At 40.9% G+C, this 19360-nt stretch overlaps 1 protein-coding gene across 1 annotated transcript; it reads left to right on the forward strand.

Annotated features, from left to right (window-relative positions):
* Positions 1-300: 300 nt before the first annotated feature.
* LOC110529968 (tetratricopeptide repeat protein 19, mitochondrial) lies at positions 301-16252 on the forward strand. Its single transcript, XM_021612667.3, has 10 exons — positions 301-983; positions 1252-1343; positions 3083-3193; positions 3376-3414; positions 6739-6795; positions 7086-7147; positions 10130-10224; positions 14351-14505; positions 14767-14929; positions 15488-16252. The coding sequence occupies exons 1-10, from the start codon at positions 716-718 to the stop codon at positions 15652-15654; spliced, it is 1209 nt and encodes a 402-aa protein (XP_021468342.2). The 5' UTR covers positions 301-715; the 3' UTR covers positions 15655-16252.
* Positions 16253-19360: the final 3108 nt, after the last annotated feature.

A 19360-nucleotide genomic window follows, 5' to 3' on the forward strand; every position in this document is an offset into this window, starting at 1 on the left:
TATAGTTTTGATGTCTTCACTATAATTGTACAATGTAGAAAATAGTCAAAATAAATAAAATCCTTGAATGAGTATTAAGTGTCCAAACGTTTAACTGTTTTGTACAGATAATTATCAGACTCGGGTTACAAACGCTGGTAAACACTCTAATACATTTCGTTAAAAACAATCGACACAAGTAGTGCATTGGGCCTTTACTAGTCTTGTAGTAGAGGACCAATTTACATGTCTTCAAGGCAAGCCATCGTTATTTTATTGTTGCAATGTTTAGAATCCTGTTGACCTTGAACGTGGAGATTCATTTCCGGGTTATGTTTTTTCATGGCCTTCAAAATAAATGCCCTCTATAATTGAAAACTTGGATTTATTCAATAAATAGGCTAAAATATTTGTATGATGAATAATATTATTGTAACTATAAGGTACAAATGCACTTTGTGTGGTTGATCGCTTTTTAATTTGATTTCCGGAAGTAACTTTTTTTTCTGCCTCAAACTTCCGACGAATTGTTTACGACTAGAACGTTTACCGCTTGTGTCAAGTTAAAGTCTGAGTTGATTTTTCGTCGCAAATAAAAGGCAAACTTACGAAGCAGTTTATGAAAATTAACATGGCAGGTTAGCGTAATTTTATTGAAATTGTTGTGCTTTTTACTTACATTTTCCAATAACTGGATCCCTTCTAACCATTACCAACTGATTTTTTTATATATGATATGACGCTACCGGCTGTCAATCGTGCGCTCTTTGCTAATAGGAGTCAAATACAACTATTTATTTCAGAGGTCTTACGCAACCTGTCATTAAGTAGCCGATTCAATTTTAAGACACAATCATTGCAATGTCTGAAAACGGTGACTTCTCAATCTAATGCTGTTACGGTGCACAGAAGGTCACAGCTATACCGGCGGATATGCGAAAGCAATGGGGATGAAAATAGTCGTGCTACGAGTAACTGGACTTATGCAATGTGGAGTGCAATTGGTAAGTAAGTTATTGTCGTGTTAGATATGTTACAGTACTCTTCCTTATTGGGTGTCATTGTCAGTATTTTAAATTGCAGTCAAAAGGCTATCATCAATCATATTTTCCATTGATGTGCATATGATTTGCGTAGCTATGAGTGCTTTATGAAATGCAATTACAAGAACATGTATTTGTATTTCTACATGTGAATACTCATAACCGGCCATTTAAGTCATTAAGTGACATTAATGTTTTATAATGCATCCCTCCCTCTCCTTCGTGATAGCGTTTTCTCTCTTCAGCAAAGCTGAGGAGGACACCAGAACTGAGGCTCAGAAGAAAGAAGATGAGATCATTTTACTTTTGAAGAGAGCCAAGGTAGTTAATTGTCATCGCTGTAGGCAACTTTGAGAGCTGCACTACCGGTCAAAAGTTTTAGAACACCTACTCATTCAAGAGTTTTTCTTTAGTTTTACTATTCTCTACATTGTAAAATAATAGTGAAGACATCACAACTATGAAATAACACATATGGAATCATGTAATAACCAAAAAAGTGTTAGACAAATCAAGATATTTGAGATTCTTCAAATAGCCTCCCTTTGTCTTGATGACAGCTTTGCACACTCTTGGCATTCTCTCAACCAGCTTTGAGGTAGTCACCTGGAATACATTTTAATTAACATGTGTGCCTTGTTAAAAGTTAATTTGTGGAATTTCATTCTTCCTTAATGCATTTGAGCCAATAAGTTGTGCTGTGACAAGATAGGGGGAGTATACAGAAGATAGCCCTATTTGGTAAAAGACCAAGTCCATATTATGGCAAGAACAGCTCAAATAAGCAAAGAGAATTGACATATCATCATTACTTTAAGACATGAAGGTCAGTCAATTTCAGGAACTTTGAAAGTTTCTTCAAGTGCAGTCGCAAAAACCATCAAGCGCTATGATGAAACTGGCTCCCATGAGGACCGCCACAGGAATGGAAGACCCAGAGTTACCTCCGCTGCAGAGGATAAGTTCATTAGAGTTACCAGCCTCAGAAATTGCAGCCCAAATAAATGCTTCAGAGTTCAAATAACAGACACATGTCAACATCTGTTCAGAGGAGACTGTGGATCAGGCCTTCATGGTTTAATTACTGCGAAGAAACCACTACTCAAGGACACCAATAATAAGAAGAGACTTGCTTGGGCCAAGAAACACGAGCAATGGACATTAGACTGGTGGAAATTTGTCAATTTTAGATTTTTGGTTCCAACCGCCCGTGTCTTTGTGAGACTGGGTGAATGGATGACCTCCGCATGTGTATTTCCCACCGTAAAGCATGGAAGAAGAGGTGTTATCGTGTAGGTGTGCTTTGCTGGTGACACTGTCTGTGACTTATTTAGAATTCAAGGCACACTTAACCAGCATGGCTACCACAGCATTCTGCAACGATACGCTTTGGGCTTAGTGGGACTATCATTTGTTTTTCAACAGGACAATGACCCAACACACCTCCAGGCTGTGTAAGGGCTATTTAACCAAGAAGGCGAGTGATGTAGTGCTGCATCAGATGACCTGGCCTCCATAGTCACCCAACCCCGACCAAATTGAGATGGTTTGGGATGAGTCGGACCACAGAGTGAAGGAAATGCAGCCATAAATGGCTCAGCGTATGTGGGAACTCCTTCAAAACTGTTGGAAAAGCATTCCAGGTGAAGCTGGTTGAGAGAATGCCAAGAATGTGCAAAGCTGTCAAGGCAAAGGGTGGCTTTTTGAAGAATCTCAAATATAACATATAGTTTGATTTTGTATAGCACTTTTGTTTACTACATGATTCCATATGTGTTATTTCATAGTTTTGATGTCTTCACTATTCTACAATGTAGAAAATAGTAAAACTAAAGAAAACCCCTTGAATGAGTAGGTGTTCTAAAACTTTTGACCGGTAGTGTATGAAGCATGCTACTCTTTGCCAAAAGATGATATGCAATCTCATGAACCAAAAGTGTCAAGTCAATGACAATTTTTATTGCATCAATTCAGAGTGAACTGTTTATCTGTCAATGACATGTGTATAATGTCTTTCTTTACATTATGTCCGAGTAACATTGATGTGTCTTCTGTCCCAGCTCAGTATAATGCGTGGGCAGCTTCATGGAGCCAATGGATTCCTTCACCAGGCAATTGCGCTGGCCCACCAATCTCGCAATACACAAGCAATCATCTACACCTACAGCCTGGTAAAAGCCTTGATGATAAAAACAAATGTTTTTAAAGTCTCTTCTGTGCTCATGTTGTCAAGATGGAATAAGGTTTATTTTGCTTACGGAGGCATTTTTGTAAGTGTTTTTAATTTGTCATAGCAAAAAGGTTTGTATGAAAACTCTGCAGTAGATAATTTTATTTTCCCATGTCTCTACAGATGGCAAACCTTGCCTATGTCCAAGGTGAGCTGGATAATGTAAGTAATAGCAGAGGTTGCCATCTTTCTCGTTTCAGTGAACTATTTGCTCTCCCACTTTGGGTATTTACTTTTAAAGGCAATATGACAATGTCAGTCACTGCGTGGTAACTTCCTGCTGATCGAAATCAACAACAAAGTTGACTGCCACTATTTGCGCTTCCCTGTTTATGTATGCTTCAAAGGAGGGCAGAAATTAAGAGCCAATAGAGGAAGTCTTGGCATTTTTTATTTGTGTTGTCGATGTCTGTTAGCTAGAGGTCAAGGTGATGTCATATTGCGGAGTCTACCGTAAAAATAAATAATAATACATTTATTTTATATACAGTTGAGGTCGGACGTTTACGTACACTTAGTTTGGAGTCATTAAAACTAGTTTTTCAACCACTCCTCAAATTTCTTGTTAACAAACTATTGTTTTGGCAAGTCGGTTAGGACATCTACTTTGTGCAGGACACAAGTCATTTTTCCAACAATTGTTTACAGACAGATTATTTAATTTGTAATTCACTGTATCACAATTCCAGTGGGTCAGAAGTTCACATGCACTAAGTTGACTGTGCCTTTAAACAGCTTGGAACATTCCAGAAAATGTCATGGCTTTAATAGGCTAATTGACATCATTTGAGTCAATTGGAGGTGTACCTGTGGATGTATTTCTCGGCCTACCTTCAAACTCAGTTCCTCTTTGCTTGACATCATGAGAAAATCAAAAGTAATCAGCCAAGACTTCAGAAAAAAATTGTAGACCTCCACAAGTCTGGTTCATCCTTGGGAGCAATTTCCAAATGCCTGAAGGTACCATGTTCATCTGTACAAACAATAGTACGCAGGTATAAACACCATGGGACCACGCAGCCGTCATACCGCTCAGGAAGGAGCGGTGTTCTGTACTTTGGTGTGAAAAGTGCAAATCAATCCCAGAACAACAGCAAAGGACCTTGTGAAGATGCTGGAGGACACTGGTACAAACGTATCTATATCCACAGAAACAAGTCCAATATCAACATAACCTGAAAAGCCGCTCAGCAAGGAAGAAGCCACTGTTCCAAAACCACCGTAAAAAAGCCAGACTAAGGTTTGCAGCTGCACATGGGGACAAAGATTGTACTTTTTGGAGAAATCAGCTCTGAAACCAGATTGCATAGCGGAGAAGGTATGGTCAGTAATCTGTTTGTTGACTTGGCTTTCGAAGGCCTTAGAAAGGCAGGGTAGGATAGATATAGGTATGTAGCAGTTTTGGCCAAGAGTGTGTCCCCCTTTGAAGAGGGGGATGCTTTCCAATCTTTGGGAATCTCAGACGGCATGAAATAGAGGTTGAACAGGCTAGTAATAGGGGTTGCAACAATTTCTGCAGATAATTTTAGAAAGAAAGGGTCCATATTGTCTAGCCTGGCTGATTTGTAGGGTTCCAGATTTTGCAGCTCTTTCAGAACATCAGCTGACTGGATTTGGGAGAAGGAGAAATGGGGAAGGCTTGGGCGAGTTGCTGTGGGGGGTGCAGTGCTGTTGACCGGGGTAGGGGTAGCCAGGTGGAAAGCATTGCCAGCCGTAGAAAAATGCTTATTGAAATTCTCAATTATAGTGGATTTATCGGTGGTGACAGTGTTTCCTATCCTCAGTGCAGTGGGCAGCTGGGAGGAGGTGTTCTTATTTTCCATGGACTTCAGTGTCCCATACATTTTTTGAGTTTGTGATGCAGGAAGCAAATTTCTGCTTGAAAAAGCTAGCCTTGGCTTTTCTAACTGCCTGTGTATATTGGTTTCTAGCTTCCCTGAAAAGTTGCATATCACGGGGGCTGTTCGATGCTAATGCAGAACACCATAGGATGTTTTTGTGTTGGTTAAGGGCAGTCAGGTCTAGAGATTCTACATTTCTTGAATGGGGCATGCTTATTTAAGATGGTGAGGAGGGTCTTTTTTTTTTTTAAAGCCAGGCATCCTCTACTGACTGGATGAGATCAGGATACCCCGGCCAGGTCGATTAGAAAGGCCTGCTCGCTGAAGTGTTTCAGGGAGCGTTTGACCGCTGACCCATTACGAATGCAGGCAATGAGACAGTGATCGCTGAGATCTTGGTTGAAAATAGCAGAGGTGTATTTAGAGGGCAAGTTGGTTAGGATGATATCTATGAGGGTGCCCGTGTTTACGACTTTGGGGTGGTACCTGGTAGGTTCATTGATAATTTGTGCGAGATTGAGGGCATTAAGCTTAGATTGTAGGATGGCCGGGGTGTTAAACATGTTCTAGTTTAGGTCGCCTAGCAACACAAGCTCTGAAGATAGATGGGGGCAATCAGTTCACATATGGTGTCCAGAGGACAGCTGGGGGCAGAGGGTGGTCTGTAGCAGGCGGCAATGGTGAGAGACTTGTTTTTAGAGAGGTGGATTTTTAAAAGTATAAGTTCAAATTGTTTGGGTACAGACCTGGATAGTAGGACAGAACTGTGAACTCTGAACTCAGAATTTAAAGGCAATGCTACCAAATACTAATTGAATGTATGTAAACTTCTAACCCACTGGGAATGTGATGAAAGAAATAAAAGCTGAAATCACTCTACTATTATTCTGACATTTCACCTTCTTAAAAAAGTTGTGATCATAACTGACCTAAGACAGGACATTGTTTTTCACAATTCTTGACATTTAATCCTAATAAAATAGTTTTTAAATGTATTTGGCTAAGGTGTATGTAAACTTCCGACTTCAACTGTAGCTCTTTTCATTACAAACAATCTCAAAGACGCTTTAAAAACAAACATATGTAGGGGTTTGGCAGTTCATAGTTGGTCTTCCACAGCTTCAGATGTCTAGGCAGTTTGGAAAGGCATTAAGTCAGTTGGTGGCTTGAGTGGAGGGAGCATCAATGATACAGACGGGTAGGGAGACAACGTCAGTCAGATAATGGTAGACAGGCCCGGAGCTCTTCATCAGGCACCTTGTCTCCTTTTCCAGAAGTAGGCTCGGTCATCCACTATCAAAGCATAGCACCCACCTGGGTAATGTTTTGGCGACTGTAAAAGCGGCAGAAAAGACCAACACACTTCGACAATAGTCTGGAACGGGCGAGCCTCTGCCATTGCCTCACATCACAGTCCCCACATCCTTCCAGGAACCGGAACAGGTGGAACAAAAAGCCAGTGATGTGAAGCCATTCAGTTTTACTAAGCTCATAATGCATTAAGTATATTCTTAAAGAATCAATAGTATATAATTAATTGAAATGACCATTGAGCAGAGGTAAATATGCTAGATTGTACCATTTAAAAAATATATTTGGTGTTTTGCCTACTTCCAGTGGTCACCCCTGTGCTCTTCTCCCCCAGGCAGAGAAACTGTTCAAAGCGGCCATGAGTTTCATGTTGTCCGGAGGAACACCAGAGGTGAGGGTTGGTCATGTGTTTAAGTAATAGGTTAATAGAAGAGGAATGTTGTGACAACTGGACAGTAGAGTCACTGTGGCATCTTTCTGATTTTGAAATGAAGAGGATAATCTGTCATTTTACATCTTTTGTCAATCTGAACAAAGGAAGACTGTCTGGAATAAATAGGCTTTGGCTCATTCTGTTTCAAAATCATTGGTGTTGAATTGTTGTGGTGTATGTTGCGTTGTTGTCTAGACACTCAATGCTATTGCTACTTCAGTTTTTATTCCTTTTCCTTCTTTTCAAAGGACGACAATGGGGTCATTGAGATGTCCTTGAAGCTTGCTACCATATATGCCGGCCAGAATAAGTAAGTGGACTTCAAAAGTGGAGCAATTGAATCAATTTCGTTATTTTACAACCAAACGTACACTACCGTTCAAAAGTTTGGGGTCACTTAGAAATGTCCTTGTTTTCCATGAAAACATGCATGAAATTAGTTGCGAAATTAATAGGAAATATAGTCATGATGTTGACAAGTTTATAAATAATGTTTTTTTTTATTGAAATAATAATTGCTTCCTTCAAACTTTGCTTTTGTCAAAGAATCCTCCATTTGCAGCAGTTACAGCCTTGCAGATCTTTGGCATTCTAGTTGTCCATTTGTTGATCTAATCTGAAGAGATTTCACCCCATGCTTCCTGAAGCACCTTCCACAAATTGTATTGGCTTGATGGGCACTTCATACCATAAGGTCAAGCTGCTCCCACAACCGCTCAATAGGGTTGAGATGCGGTGACTGTGCTGGCCACACCATTATACACACCAGCTGACTGCTTCTTCCCTAAATACTTCTTGCATAGTTTGGAGCTGTGCTTTGGGTCATTGTCCTGTTGTAGGAGGAAATTGGCTCCAATTAGGCGCCGTCCATAGGGTACGGCATGGCGTGGCAAAATGGAGTGATAGCCTTTCTTCTTCAAGATCCCTTTTACTTTACCCTGTGCAAATCTCCTACTTTACCACCACCAAAGCACCCCCAGACCATCACATTGCCCCTACCATGCTTGTCAGATGGCGTCAAGCACTTCTCCAGCATCTTTTAATTTTTTCTGCATCTCACGAATGTTCTTCTTTGTGACCTGAACACCTCAAACTTAGATTTGTCTGTCCAAATCTTCCTCTGTTCAGTGTCTGTTCTTTTGTCCATCTTAATCTTTTATTTTTATTGGCCAGGCTGAGATATGACTTTTTCTTTGCAACTCTGCCTAGAAGGCCAGCATCCTGGAGTCGCCTCTTCACTGTTGACGTTGAGACTGGTGTTTTGCGGGTACTATTTAATGAAGCTGCCAGTTGAGGACTTGTGATGCGCCTGTTTCTCAAACTAGACACTCTAATGTACTTGTCCTCTTGCTCAGTTGTGCACCGGGGCCTCCCACTCCTCTTTCTACTCTGGTTAGAGCCAGTTTCCGCTGTTCTGTGAAGGGAGTAGTACACAGCGTTGTACGAGATCTTCAGTTTCTTGGCAATTTCTCGCATGGAATAGCCTTCATTTCTCAGAACAAGAATGGACTGATGAGTTTCAGAAGAAATTCTTTGTTTCTGAGCCTGTAATCGAACCCACAAATGCTGATGCTCCCGATACTCAACTAGTCTAAAGAAGGCCAGTTTTATTGCTTCTTTAATCAGAACAACAGTTTTCAGCTGTGCTAACATAATTGCAAAAGGGTTTTCTAATGATCAATTAGCCTTTTAAAATGATAAATTTGGATTAGCTAACACAACGCACCATTAGAACACAGGAGTGATGGTTGTTGATAATGGGCCCCTGTACGCTAATATAGATATTCCATAAAAAAATCTGTTTCCAGCTGCAATAGTCATTTACAACATTGAATGTCTACACTGTATTTCTGATACATTTGATGTTATTTTAATGGACAAAAAATGTTGCTTTTCTTTCAAGAACAAGGACATTTCTCAGTGACCCCAAACTTTTGAACGGTAGTGTATATATTTTTGCATGTAAATGGAAGGTTTTAGAAGTGTCCGGACACTGTTTTTGTTGTTGATTTCACTTGTTTTTGACCAACTTATGCCAACGAGCGATTCACTTCCTCATCCTCGTTGTGCAGTACGGGGGCTCTGAAAAAAACTGAACAAATGCTCCAAAAACACCCAAATACATCCTTTTAGAAAAGCAACATTTCTTCATACATTGATACAGGTATTTAGATATTGTACATATGAAATTGTGTAATTCTGAACTTTATCCGCAACGTTATATTTCATTTTGTGGCAACTCGAGTTATACCTTTCCGTCTATTCTAGCAGCAGGCTACACAGAGAATGAAACAGCTGGATAGGGAAAACGCCTTGAGTCGTGCCCAAATTGAACATTAGGAGGCACATTTGCTTCAAATTCCATTTAATAGATGTAAATACGCTTTGGATAGTAGCTAGCCAGCTTAGTTGAAGAGTGCCGTATACACCATTAAATAGGGTTTCAAGCCAAAGCCAAGCTTTTAAGTTGAGAAATCATTTTCTGTGGTTGGCTATAGTCAGATGGGCAGTATTTCTATTACATGTATTTGAAATAATTATTTGAATTACTTCTTAGTATTTTGTATGTTGTATTACACTGGATTTAACTATACTCAAATGTATTTTGTAACAAGATACTTTCGAAAGCTATAATTTGTTTTTTCAAAATAGTTTTATTTTCTCTTTTTTTTATTTTTATAGTGGTTCTCAATTTTGTGGCCCCTTTCACCCTACATTGGTATCGAAAGTCTGATGGCATGATGGTGTGGTAAGAGAATCTGCTAAATGAACTAAATTTAAGGACTATCCATTGCGCACTACAAATGAAGGTCATTTCCATTTGAGCCAACATAGGCAGCGTTTACCGTGTGCTTTGCAGTTCATTTATTTTTGGGGTCATTTAGCAGACACTCTTATCCAGAGTGACAGTGTATTCAACTAAGGTAGATAAACAACAACATATCGCAGTCGTAGCAAGAAAGACGTTTATGTAACCGTTACTGAGAATGTTGCTGCTGTTCGGCCGGCAACTTGCAAATGTATTTCAAAATACTAAATACATGTATTTTAAATACAATACTTTTGAAAAAGTATTGTTTGTATTAAAAATATTTTATTTTGATAAATTGGTCATTTGGGTATTTTGTGGTTGTATTTTGTCATTTTATGCCCATCCCTGGTTATAGTCCTGTAGTAGTATATTATTATAATGTGACTAGATTTCACGATCCACCCCCAAATTCTACATATCACAGTTCACCATGTATGATGTGTAACGTTATATTAATTGTATGTTTTTCTTTCTTCTCAGGAATGACCTGGCAGAGACTGGTTTCCAGTTTTGCACTGAATCCCTTGAAGCCAAGTTAGAGAAATTCAAGGAACTTTCCGCTGAGGAACAGTCAGGTATCTAATGACCTAACCATCAAATTTTTATTTTTTGCTGTAATAGCATAAGATTCTATGTTTTGTGGGTGTGTGTGTGGCACAACTTCCTAATGGTCCGCCACACTGATCCTCAACAGGGGGGCCCCACAGGGTAGCGTGCTCAGCCACCTCCTGTACTCCCTGTTCACCCACATCTCCAACTCAATCATCAAGTTTGCTGACAACACAACAGTGATAGGCCTGATTACCAACAACGACGACACTGCCTACGGGGAGGTGGTGAGAGCCCTGGCGGAGTGGTGCCAGTAAAATAACCTGCACCTTCAAGACTGCTGTCTTATCTACATAATCATTGAACACTGGTCACTTTAATAATGTTTACATGCTGTTTTACCCACTTTGTGTATATGCTGTATTCTAGTCATGGCGCATCCTATATATACTACTGCTATACACACCTTTTACTATTCACGTACTGTCCATACTGTATACTCACATTTACATAAGTACTCAGACCCTTTACTCAGTACTTTGTTGTACCACCTTTGGCAGTGATTACAGCCTCAATTCTTCTTGGTATGACGCTATAAGCTTGGCACATCTGTATTTAGGAAGTTTCTCCCATTCTTCTCTGCAGATCCTCTCAAGCTCTGTCAGGTTGGATGGGGAGCGTTGTTGCACAGCTATTTTCAGGTCTCCAGAGATGTTCGATCGGGTTCAAGTCCGGGCTCTGGCTGGGCCACTCAAGGACATTCAGAGACTTGTCCTGAAGCCACTTCTGCCTTGTCTTGGCTAAGTGCTTAGGGTCGTTGTCCTGTTGGAAGGTGAACCTTAGCCCTAATCTGAGGTCCTTAGTGCTTTGGAACAGGTTTTCATCAAGGATCTCTCTGTAGTCTGCTCCGTTCATCTTTCCCTCGACACTGACTTGTCTCCCAGTCCCTGCCATTGAAAAACATCCCCACAGCATGATGCTGCCACCACCATGCTTCATTATAGGGAGGGTGCCAGGCTTCCTCCAGACGTGACACTTTGCATTCAGGCCAAAAAGTTCAATCTTCATTTCATCAGACCAGAGAATCTTGTTTTTTATGGTCTGAGTATCCTTTTGTTGCCTTTTGGCAAACTCCACGTGGGCTGTCATGTGCCTATTTTACTGAGGAGTGATTTCTGTCTGGCCACTCTACCATAAAGGCCTGATTGGTGGCGAGCTGCGGAGATGGTTGTCCTTCTGGAAGGTTCTCCCATCTCCACAGAGAAACTCTGGAGCTCTGTCAGAGTGACCAGATTCTTGGTCACCTCCCTGACCAATGCCCTTCTCCCCCAATTGCTTAGTTTTGGTGGGCGGCCAGCTCTAGTGTTACGAATCCCTTTGGCCCGGCAGTCTAGAGGGGATGGTAACAAGACCCGTAACATAACTCATGCAAAGTGTAATAGTGACAGTAACGGTGCGAACAAAAAAAACAGACAACTTAATTACTGTCAAACACTCAGGGTTTATTTGAAAACACACGGTAAAGGGGGGGCAGGAAAAGGGCCGTGTGGTGGGAGGTGTGTCTTCTGATTAGCGACTGATTGGGGAATGATGATTGCCACCTGTGAGGAGGGGAGAAGGAGAGAAAAGAAATACACACACAGAATATTTGTATCCGTAACATATAGGAAGAGTCTTGGTGGTACCAAACATCTTCCATTTAAGATTGAAGGCCACTGTGTTCTTGGGGACCTTCAATGCTGCAGAAATGTTTTGGTACCCATCCCCAGATCTGTGCTTTGACACAATCCTGTCTCGGGGCTCTACATCCAATTCCTTCGACCTCATGGCTTGGTTTTTGCTCTGACATGCACTGTCAACTGTGGGACCTTGTATAGGTGTGTGCCTTTCCAAATCATGTCCAATCAATTGAATTTACTACAGGTGGACTCCCAAGTTGAGACATAGCTCAAGGATAATTAATGAAACAGGATGCACCTGAGCTCAATTTCGAGGCTCATCGCAAAGGGTCTGAATACACAAATGTCTAAACCTGTTTTTGCTATGTTATTCCGGACATTGTGTGGAGATTGAGGACATTATTTATTTAATACATTTTACAATGAGGCTGTAACAAAATGTGAAAAGAGTTAAGGGGTCTGAATAACTATGCATACAGTTGAAGTTGGAAGTTTACATACACTTAGGTTGGAGTCATTAAAACTCGTTTTTCAACCACTCCACAAATTTCTTGTTACCAAACTATAGTTTTGGCAAGTCGGTTAGGACATCTACTTTGTGCATGACACAAGTAATTTTTCCAACAATTGTTCACAGACAGATTATTTCACTAATAATTCACTGTATCACAATTTTTAAAAATGCATTTTACCTTTTTTATTTAGCTAGGCAAGTCAGTTAAGAACAAATTATTATTTTAAATGACGGCCTAGGAGCAGTGAGTTAACTGCCTTGTTCAGGGGCAGAAGGACAGATTTGTACCTTGTCAGCTCGGGGGTTCGATCTCGCAACCTTTTGGTTACTAGTCCAACGCTCTAACCACTAGGCAACCCTGCCGCCAAATTCCAGTGGGTCAGAAGTTTACATACACTGAGTTGACTGTGCCTTTTAAACAGCTTGGAAAATTCCAGAAAATTATTTAATGGCTTTAGAAGCTTTTGATAGGCTAATTGACATCATTTGAGTCAATTGGAGGTGTACCTGTGGATGTATTTCAAGGCCTACCTTCAAACTCCGTGCCTCTTTGCTTAACATCATGGGAAAATCAAAAGAAATCAGCCAAGGAAAAACATTTTTAAACCTCCACAAGTCTGGTTCATCCTTGGGAGCAATTTCCAAATGCCTAAAGGTACCACGTTCATCTGTACAAACAATAGTAATCCGGTATAAACACCATGGGACCACGCAGCCGTCATCCGCTCAGGAAGGAGCGGCGTTCTGTCTCCAAGAGCTGAATGTACTTTGGTGCGAAAAGTGCAACTCAATCACAGAACAAAAGGACCTGGTGAAGATGCTGGAGGACACTGGTACAAATCATACTTTTTGGAGAAATGTCCTCTGGTCTGATGAAACAAAAATAGAACTGTTTTGCCATAATGACCATTGTTATATTTGGAGGAAAAAAGGGGAGGCTTGCAAGCCCAAGAACACCATCCCAACCGTGAAGCACGGGGGTGGCAGCATCATGGGGGTGCTTTGCTGCAGGAGGGACTGGTGCACTTCACAAAATAAAGGGCATCATGAGGAAGGACAATTAAGTGGATACATTGAAGCAACATCTCACGCCACTTATTGTGGGAAACTTGTGGAAGGCTACCTGAAAATTTTGACCCAAGTTAAACAATTTAAAGGCAATGCTACCAATTACTAATTAGGTGTATGTGAACTTCTGACCCACTGGGAATGTGATGAAAGAAATAAAAGCTGAAATAAATCATTCTTTCTAATATTATTCTGGCATTTCACATTCTTAAAATAAAATGGTGCTACATACGACAGGGAATTTACCTAGCTTACCTACGACAGGGAATTTTTACTAGGATTAAATGTCAGAAATTGTGAAACTGAGTTTACATGTATTTGGCTAAGGTGTATGTAAAGTTCCGACTTCAACTGTGTACATGCATACATATATACAATACCATTCAAAAGTTTGGACACATCTACTCTTTCCAGGATTTCTTTATTTTAACTTTTTTCTACATGGTAGAATAATAGTGAAGACAAACTATGAAATCACACACATGGAATCACATAGTAACCAAAAAAGTGTTAAACAAATCAAAATATATTTGAGATTTTACAAATAGCCACCTGCCTCAGGCAGGTGTAGGTTGTAGGGCCAGTATCGCGATACTCGTTAGTATCGTTGCAAGGAAACGAAACACGATGCCCATTTAACATCTTTAGGAAAACAGCCCTAATGTTGTCATCCACAGTCACGTGTTTATTTTCCAAGCTATAGCACACAATACTTTACATTCAGCAGATTTTTAAAGGACCAAAGAATTTGGTCTGCTTCATGTGATGTGATCTTCTGAAAAGTTGTGAAACCTTGCTTTTGTATGTGCATTCAACTTTCGTGACCCTTCCTTTTGATATTGAGCTTGTTTGCTGACTGCAATCCCTCCTCGTGTTTCTCCCTCTTTTCAGAGGAGTTGCGGATGGAGACCCGGCTGCTGCTGGGCCTGACCTTGGACTCCCACGCTCGCTACATGGCCGCCACACACCGCCTGAGCCGGGCGGCACTGGACTACAAGCGAGCCCTTCTGATCTGCCAGGAAGAGCAGGGAGAGACCCACCCACAGGTACCAGTTGTTAAATGTTTAGGCATTTTAGATAGAGAACGCCTGTTTTTGTTCTCTCCACAGAGTTTAATGGATTATTTTAAAATATATATCTGAGTTCAAATGTTTTCTTTGTTTATTGCAACGTCACTGAAATGAAGAAACAATGTTTATACAACCTATTGGAACGTAGTGGGTTGAGACCTAAAGACTTACCGTCACCTCTACTGTGGTGTTAAAGACAATTGACAAGAAAGTAATATTCTTCTTGGTCTTCTACAGTCGCTGGTGCTGCTGAGTGACCTGGCCACCATCCTGGACCTGCAGGGCCGCCACGATGAGGCCCTGCCCCTGGTAAAGCAGGCCGTGGAGCTGAGCAGAGAAGCCGGGCACCCTGACCAGCACGTGTTGTTGGGAAACATGGCAGGCGTCCTACTGCACAATGGTAAGGAGGACTAAAAATGAGGACTGAAATTCTAGGAGTGCGTTGGTTTCCTCTTTCCTCAACACAAATCAGTTTTCAATGTCAAAACATTAACTTTTTATTGAGAATTACTAAATTAATGTAGCTCAGTTGGTAGAGCATGGCTTTTGCAACGTCAAGATAGTGGGTTCGATTCCCAGGACCACCCGTACGTAAAAAATGTGGCATGTATGACTAAGTCACTTTGGATAAAAGTGTCTAAATGGCATATTATATTTCTCTATGCACGTTATCCTTCTGGCACAGGTCAGTTTTATAATTTGGTGCAGCTGCATAAGTACAGGCATTAATATTAATGGATAACATTTTGTTCAAGGAGGTACTGCGAAGTCTTATCAATGTTAATATCAGAGAATATGTCTGTCGTGTTCATTACGGCATGCAACAGAAAACGTTTAACTATTTGTAACAGAAAATAAAACTGAGTTTCTTATTGGAGAAACCCAATTCTGAATTCAGTCTGTTTTCGTTAATTTCATGTTAAATGAACACAATCTTTGTGTGTTCCTCCTGGTCCAGGTCTGTTTGAGGAGTCAGTGAAGCTGTACAAGGAGGCCCTGGCTCTGGCCCAGTCTGCAGGAGATGAAGAAGCAGTAGAGCAGATCCGGGAGGGGCTGAAAGAGGTTGGCAACAGGAGGAAAGCAAAGAAGGCGGAAACAGAAGCCCCCAAGACTGAGACCGACTGACCAGTTGGATCAACCAAACAAATATTAACACAACCCCAAGCCATCTCTGAACATTTCTGTTTGCAAATCTGAAGGGACTGAAATTAGATGGGTCATGTATGCACAAGATACGGAGCACATGGCTTATACAGTAGCTCAGGAGGAGAAGGAGAAATGCAATAACACAATCACACTGTTTAAGACAACAGTTTATCTTTCTATGGGTATGCAACAATCTCATCTGTGAAACCCTGTCATGTTTTGTCTGTAATGTGTGAAATCTCACTTCAATGAGGTGTTCTTTTGTTGTCAGATTGGCTCAAGATGTAAGGGGAAAGACTCTGAGCTAAAATAAGTAAGACAAAGCTGGAATTCAGTCAAAGGTATGTTGTTCGACAAGCGTATTGCACATTTACTTTTAAATTGCTGCTCCTTTATATTTACTCTTGAGACAACATCCGCAGCGTTTATCCTGAATGCTATCTCTTTACGAACGTCGGGGAAAATGCAATTTGTTGACAATCCGCTTTTGATTGAATCCCAGCCTGAATAATGGCATCTTAGGAGAATGGCAAGTCATGTGAATGACTATAAATAAAACTGTGTAAGACATGTACAATTTATGTGTATACAACACAATAATTTCATACAGACTTGAAAGTGACATGGGACTTAACTGTCAGCTTCAAGAGTGAAATGCCAAATCAGTAATTGTATTATTTTCCCTTTGTGTGAACAACCAAGATATAACATAAGGCTGAGGCTGCGGGTCCAACTTTTCTGGACCCCGCTTTCCAGCGGCTGGGGTCCTGTGGCTTCTGCGCATGTAGGGGATTCTGTACTTTGCCCACAATCTCTGCTCAACTTGTTGATAACCCCCCTTCACATTTCGCACTGTCAATCGTGAATGATAATTCTTAAAATTTTACAGGTGAAACGTCCATGCTGCATCTGCATACCGACGATTTGGTGTAAATCAGTTTCATGGGGATACAGTGCATTCGGAAAGTATTCAGACCCCTTGACTTTTTCCACATTTTGTTACGTTACAGCCTTATTCTAAAATAGATTAAAAAAAATAATAATAATCCTCAGCAATCTACCATCAATTCTCCATAAGGACAAAGCAAAAACAGGTTTTTAGATTATTTTTGCAAATGTAAAAAATATACAACTGAAATATCACATTTGCATAAGTATTCAGACCCTTTACTCAGTACTGTGTTGAAGCACCTTTTGCAGCGATTACAGCCTCAAGTCTTGGATATGATGCTACAAGCTTGGCACACCTGTATTTGAGGAGTTTCTCCCATTCTTCTCTCCATATCCCCTCAAGCTCTGTCAGGTTTGATGGGGAGCGTCGCTGCACAGCTATTTTCAGGTCTGTTTTAAATAATGCAAAAACACAGTGTTGGAGAAGAACGTAAAAGTGCAATATGTGCCATAGGATTGAAGTCATAAACAGCGCTGTGATTCAAGCATTGCTAACAGCTGCTGTTAAACGCAGTAAAGTTTGAATGAATGCTTATAAGCCTGCTGCTGCCTACCACTGCGCTATCAAATCAGACTTAATTATAATATAATAAATTCAGAAATACAAGCCTTAGTTTCTGGATTTGACCATATTAATGACCTATCATTTTCGAAAACAAAACGTTTATTCTTTCAGTGAAATACAGAACTGTTCTGTATTTTATCGAAACGGGTGGCAACCCTAAGTCTAAATATTGCTATTACATTGCACAACCTTCAATGTTATGCCATAATTATGTACAATTCTGGCAAATTAGTTAATTGTGGGGTATTGTGTATGAATGCAGCAAAACAAGAAATGTCCCTTTTTCAGGACCCTGTCTATCAAATATAAGTCATAAAAATCCAAAAAACTTCAGATCTTCATTGTAAAGGGTTTAAACACTGTTTCCCATGCTTGTTCAATAAACAATTAATGAACATGCACCTGTGGAACGGTAGTTAAGACACTAACAGCTTACAGACAGTAGGCAATTAAGTTAGGACACTAAAGGGGCCTTTCTACGTACTCTGAAAAACACCAAAAGAAAGATGCCCAGGGTCCCTGCTCATCTGCGTGAATGTGCTTTAGGCATGCTGCAAAGAGGCATGAGGACTGCAGATGTGGCCAGGGCAATAAATTGCAATGTCTGTACTGTGAGACGCCTAAGACGGCGCTACAGGGAGACAGGACGGACAGGTGAATGTCCTCGCAGTGGCAGACCACGTGTTACAACACCTGCACAGTATCGGAACATCACACCTGCGGGACAGGTACAGGACGGCAACAACAACTGCCCCGATTTACACCAGGAACGCACAATCCCTCCATTAGTGCTCAGACTGTCCACAATAGGCTGAGAGTGGCTGGACTGAGGGCTTGTAGGCCTGTTGTAAGTCAGGTCATCACCGGCAACAACGTCGCCTATGGACACAAAACCCACCGTTTGTGCCCATAGGCGACGTTGTTCCCGGTGATGTCTGGTGAGGAATACCAATTTGCTTTTTTAATGTTTAATTATTTTTTTTCAATGAATAGTGACTAGCCTCCACTGGTGCATTATCATGTTGAAACATGAGGTGATGGCGGCGGATGAATGGCACGATAATGGGCCTCAGGATCACGTCAAGGTATCCCTGTGTATTCAAATTGCTATTGATAAAATGCAATTGTGTTCATTGTCTGCCAATACCATAAACCCACCACCCAACATGGGGCACTGTTCACAATGTTGACGTCAGCAAACCGCTCATCCACACAGCACGCGCGATCTGCCCGGTACAGTTGAAACCGGGATTAATCTGTGAAGAGCACACTTCTCAGTGTGCCAGTGGCCATCGAAGGTGAGCATTTGCCCACTGAAGTCGGTTACGACATCGAATTGCAGTCAGGTCAAAACCCTGGTGAGGACGACAAGCACGCAGATGAGCTTCCCTGAGACAGTTTGCAGAAATTCTTCAGTTGTGCAAACCCACATTTTCATCAGCTATCCGGGTGGCTGGTCTCAGATGATCCCGCAGGTGAAGAAGCCGGATGTGGAGGTCCTGGGCTGGCGTGCTTACACGTGGTCTGCGGTTATGAGGCAGGTTGGACATACTGTAAAATTCTCTCAAATGACATTGGAGGCGGCTTATGGTACAGAAATGAACATTAAATTCTGTGGAAACAGCTGTTGTGATGTGACTCTCAATAGATGTGATGACTATTATTTATCGAATAATTAGCTACTGTGTTTGTAACTGGATTAAATTAATCATGCAACAATTAACTCATTAGGAGAGTTGTTTTTCCCGGGCACCACGGGAAAAGTTGTTTACCGGTAGTTTCCCGAATGAACTCAAGTCACATATGAATCATTTCCTCATATCAGTCTCATTCTGAATGTCACAGACATCTTGAATCTGCACAAACCTGAGTCTTACTAATTATTCCGTGCCACACATTGATTTGATCATTTATTTACTAACAAACTAAGTGAAAACACAGGATACACACACACACACACACGGTATAGGTTATTGATTTAATACAATGACAACAGGTCCATAGCGGACTAACACAATATGACACTTGTTACACAAGATGGAGAGTTAAAGAGAAGCAACACTTGGATAAATTTGGGAACTACGCTCACAGTATCCCACACATCCTAATACCTTGCCCCGAACCACCGCTCTTATGGGTAAGAAGTAATGCATGTATTTACGTGTTGAA

This window comes from Oncorhynchus mykiss, chromosome 8, assembly GCF_057628025.1.
Source record: "Oncorhynchus mykiss isolate SJ-2025 chromosome 8, ASM5762802v1, whole genome shotgun sequence".
Classification (NCBI taxonomy): domain Eukaryota; kingdom Metazoa; phylum Chordata; class Actinopteri; order Salmoniformes; family Salmonidae; genus Oncorhynchus; species Oncorhynchus mykiss.

Excerpts from the sequence above, each read along its gene's own strand:
- LOC110529968 (XM_021612667.3), top strand. The coding sequence starts at position 716 with ATGACGCTACCGGCTGTCAATCGTGCGCTCTTTGCTAATAGGAGTCAA. Across the intron at positions 3,194-3,375 it reads TCATCTACACCTACAGCCTG|ATGGCAAACCTTGCCTATGT; the intron begins GTAAAAGCCTTG and ends ATGTCTCTACAG. Across the intron at positions 7,148-10,129 it reads ATATATGCCGGCCAGAATAA|GAATGACCTGGCAGAGACTG; the intron begins GTAAGTGGACTT and ends CTTTCTTCTCAG.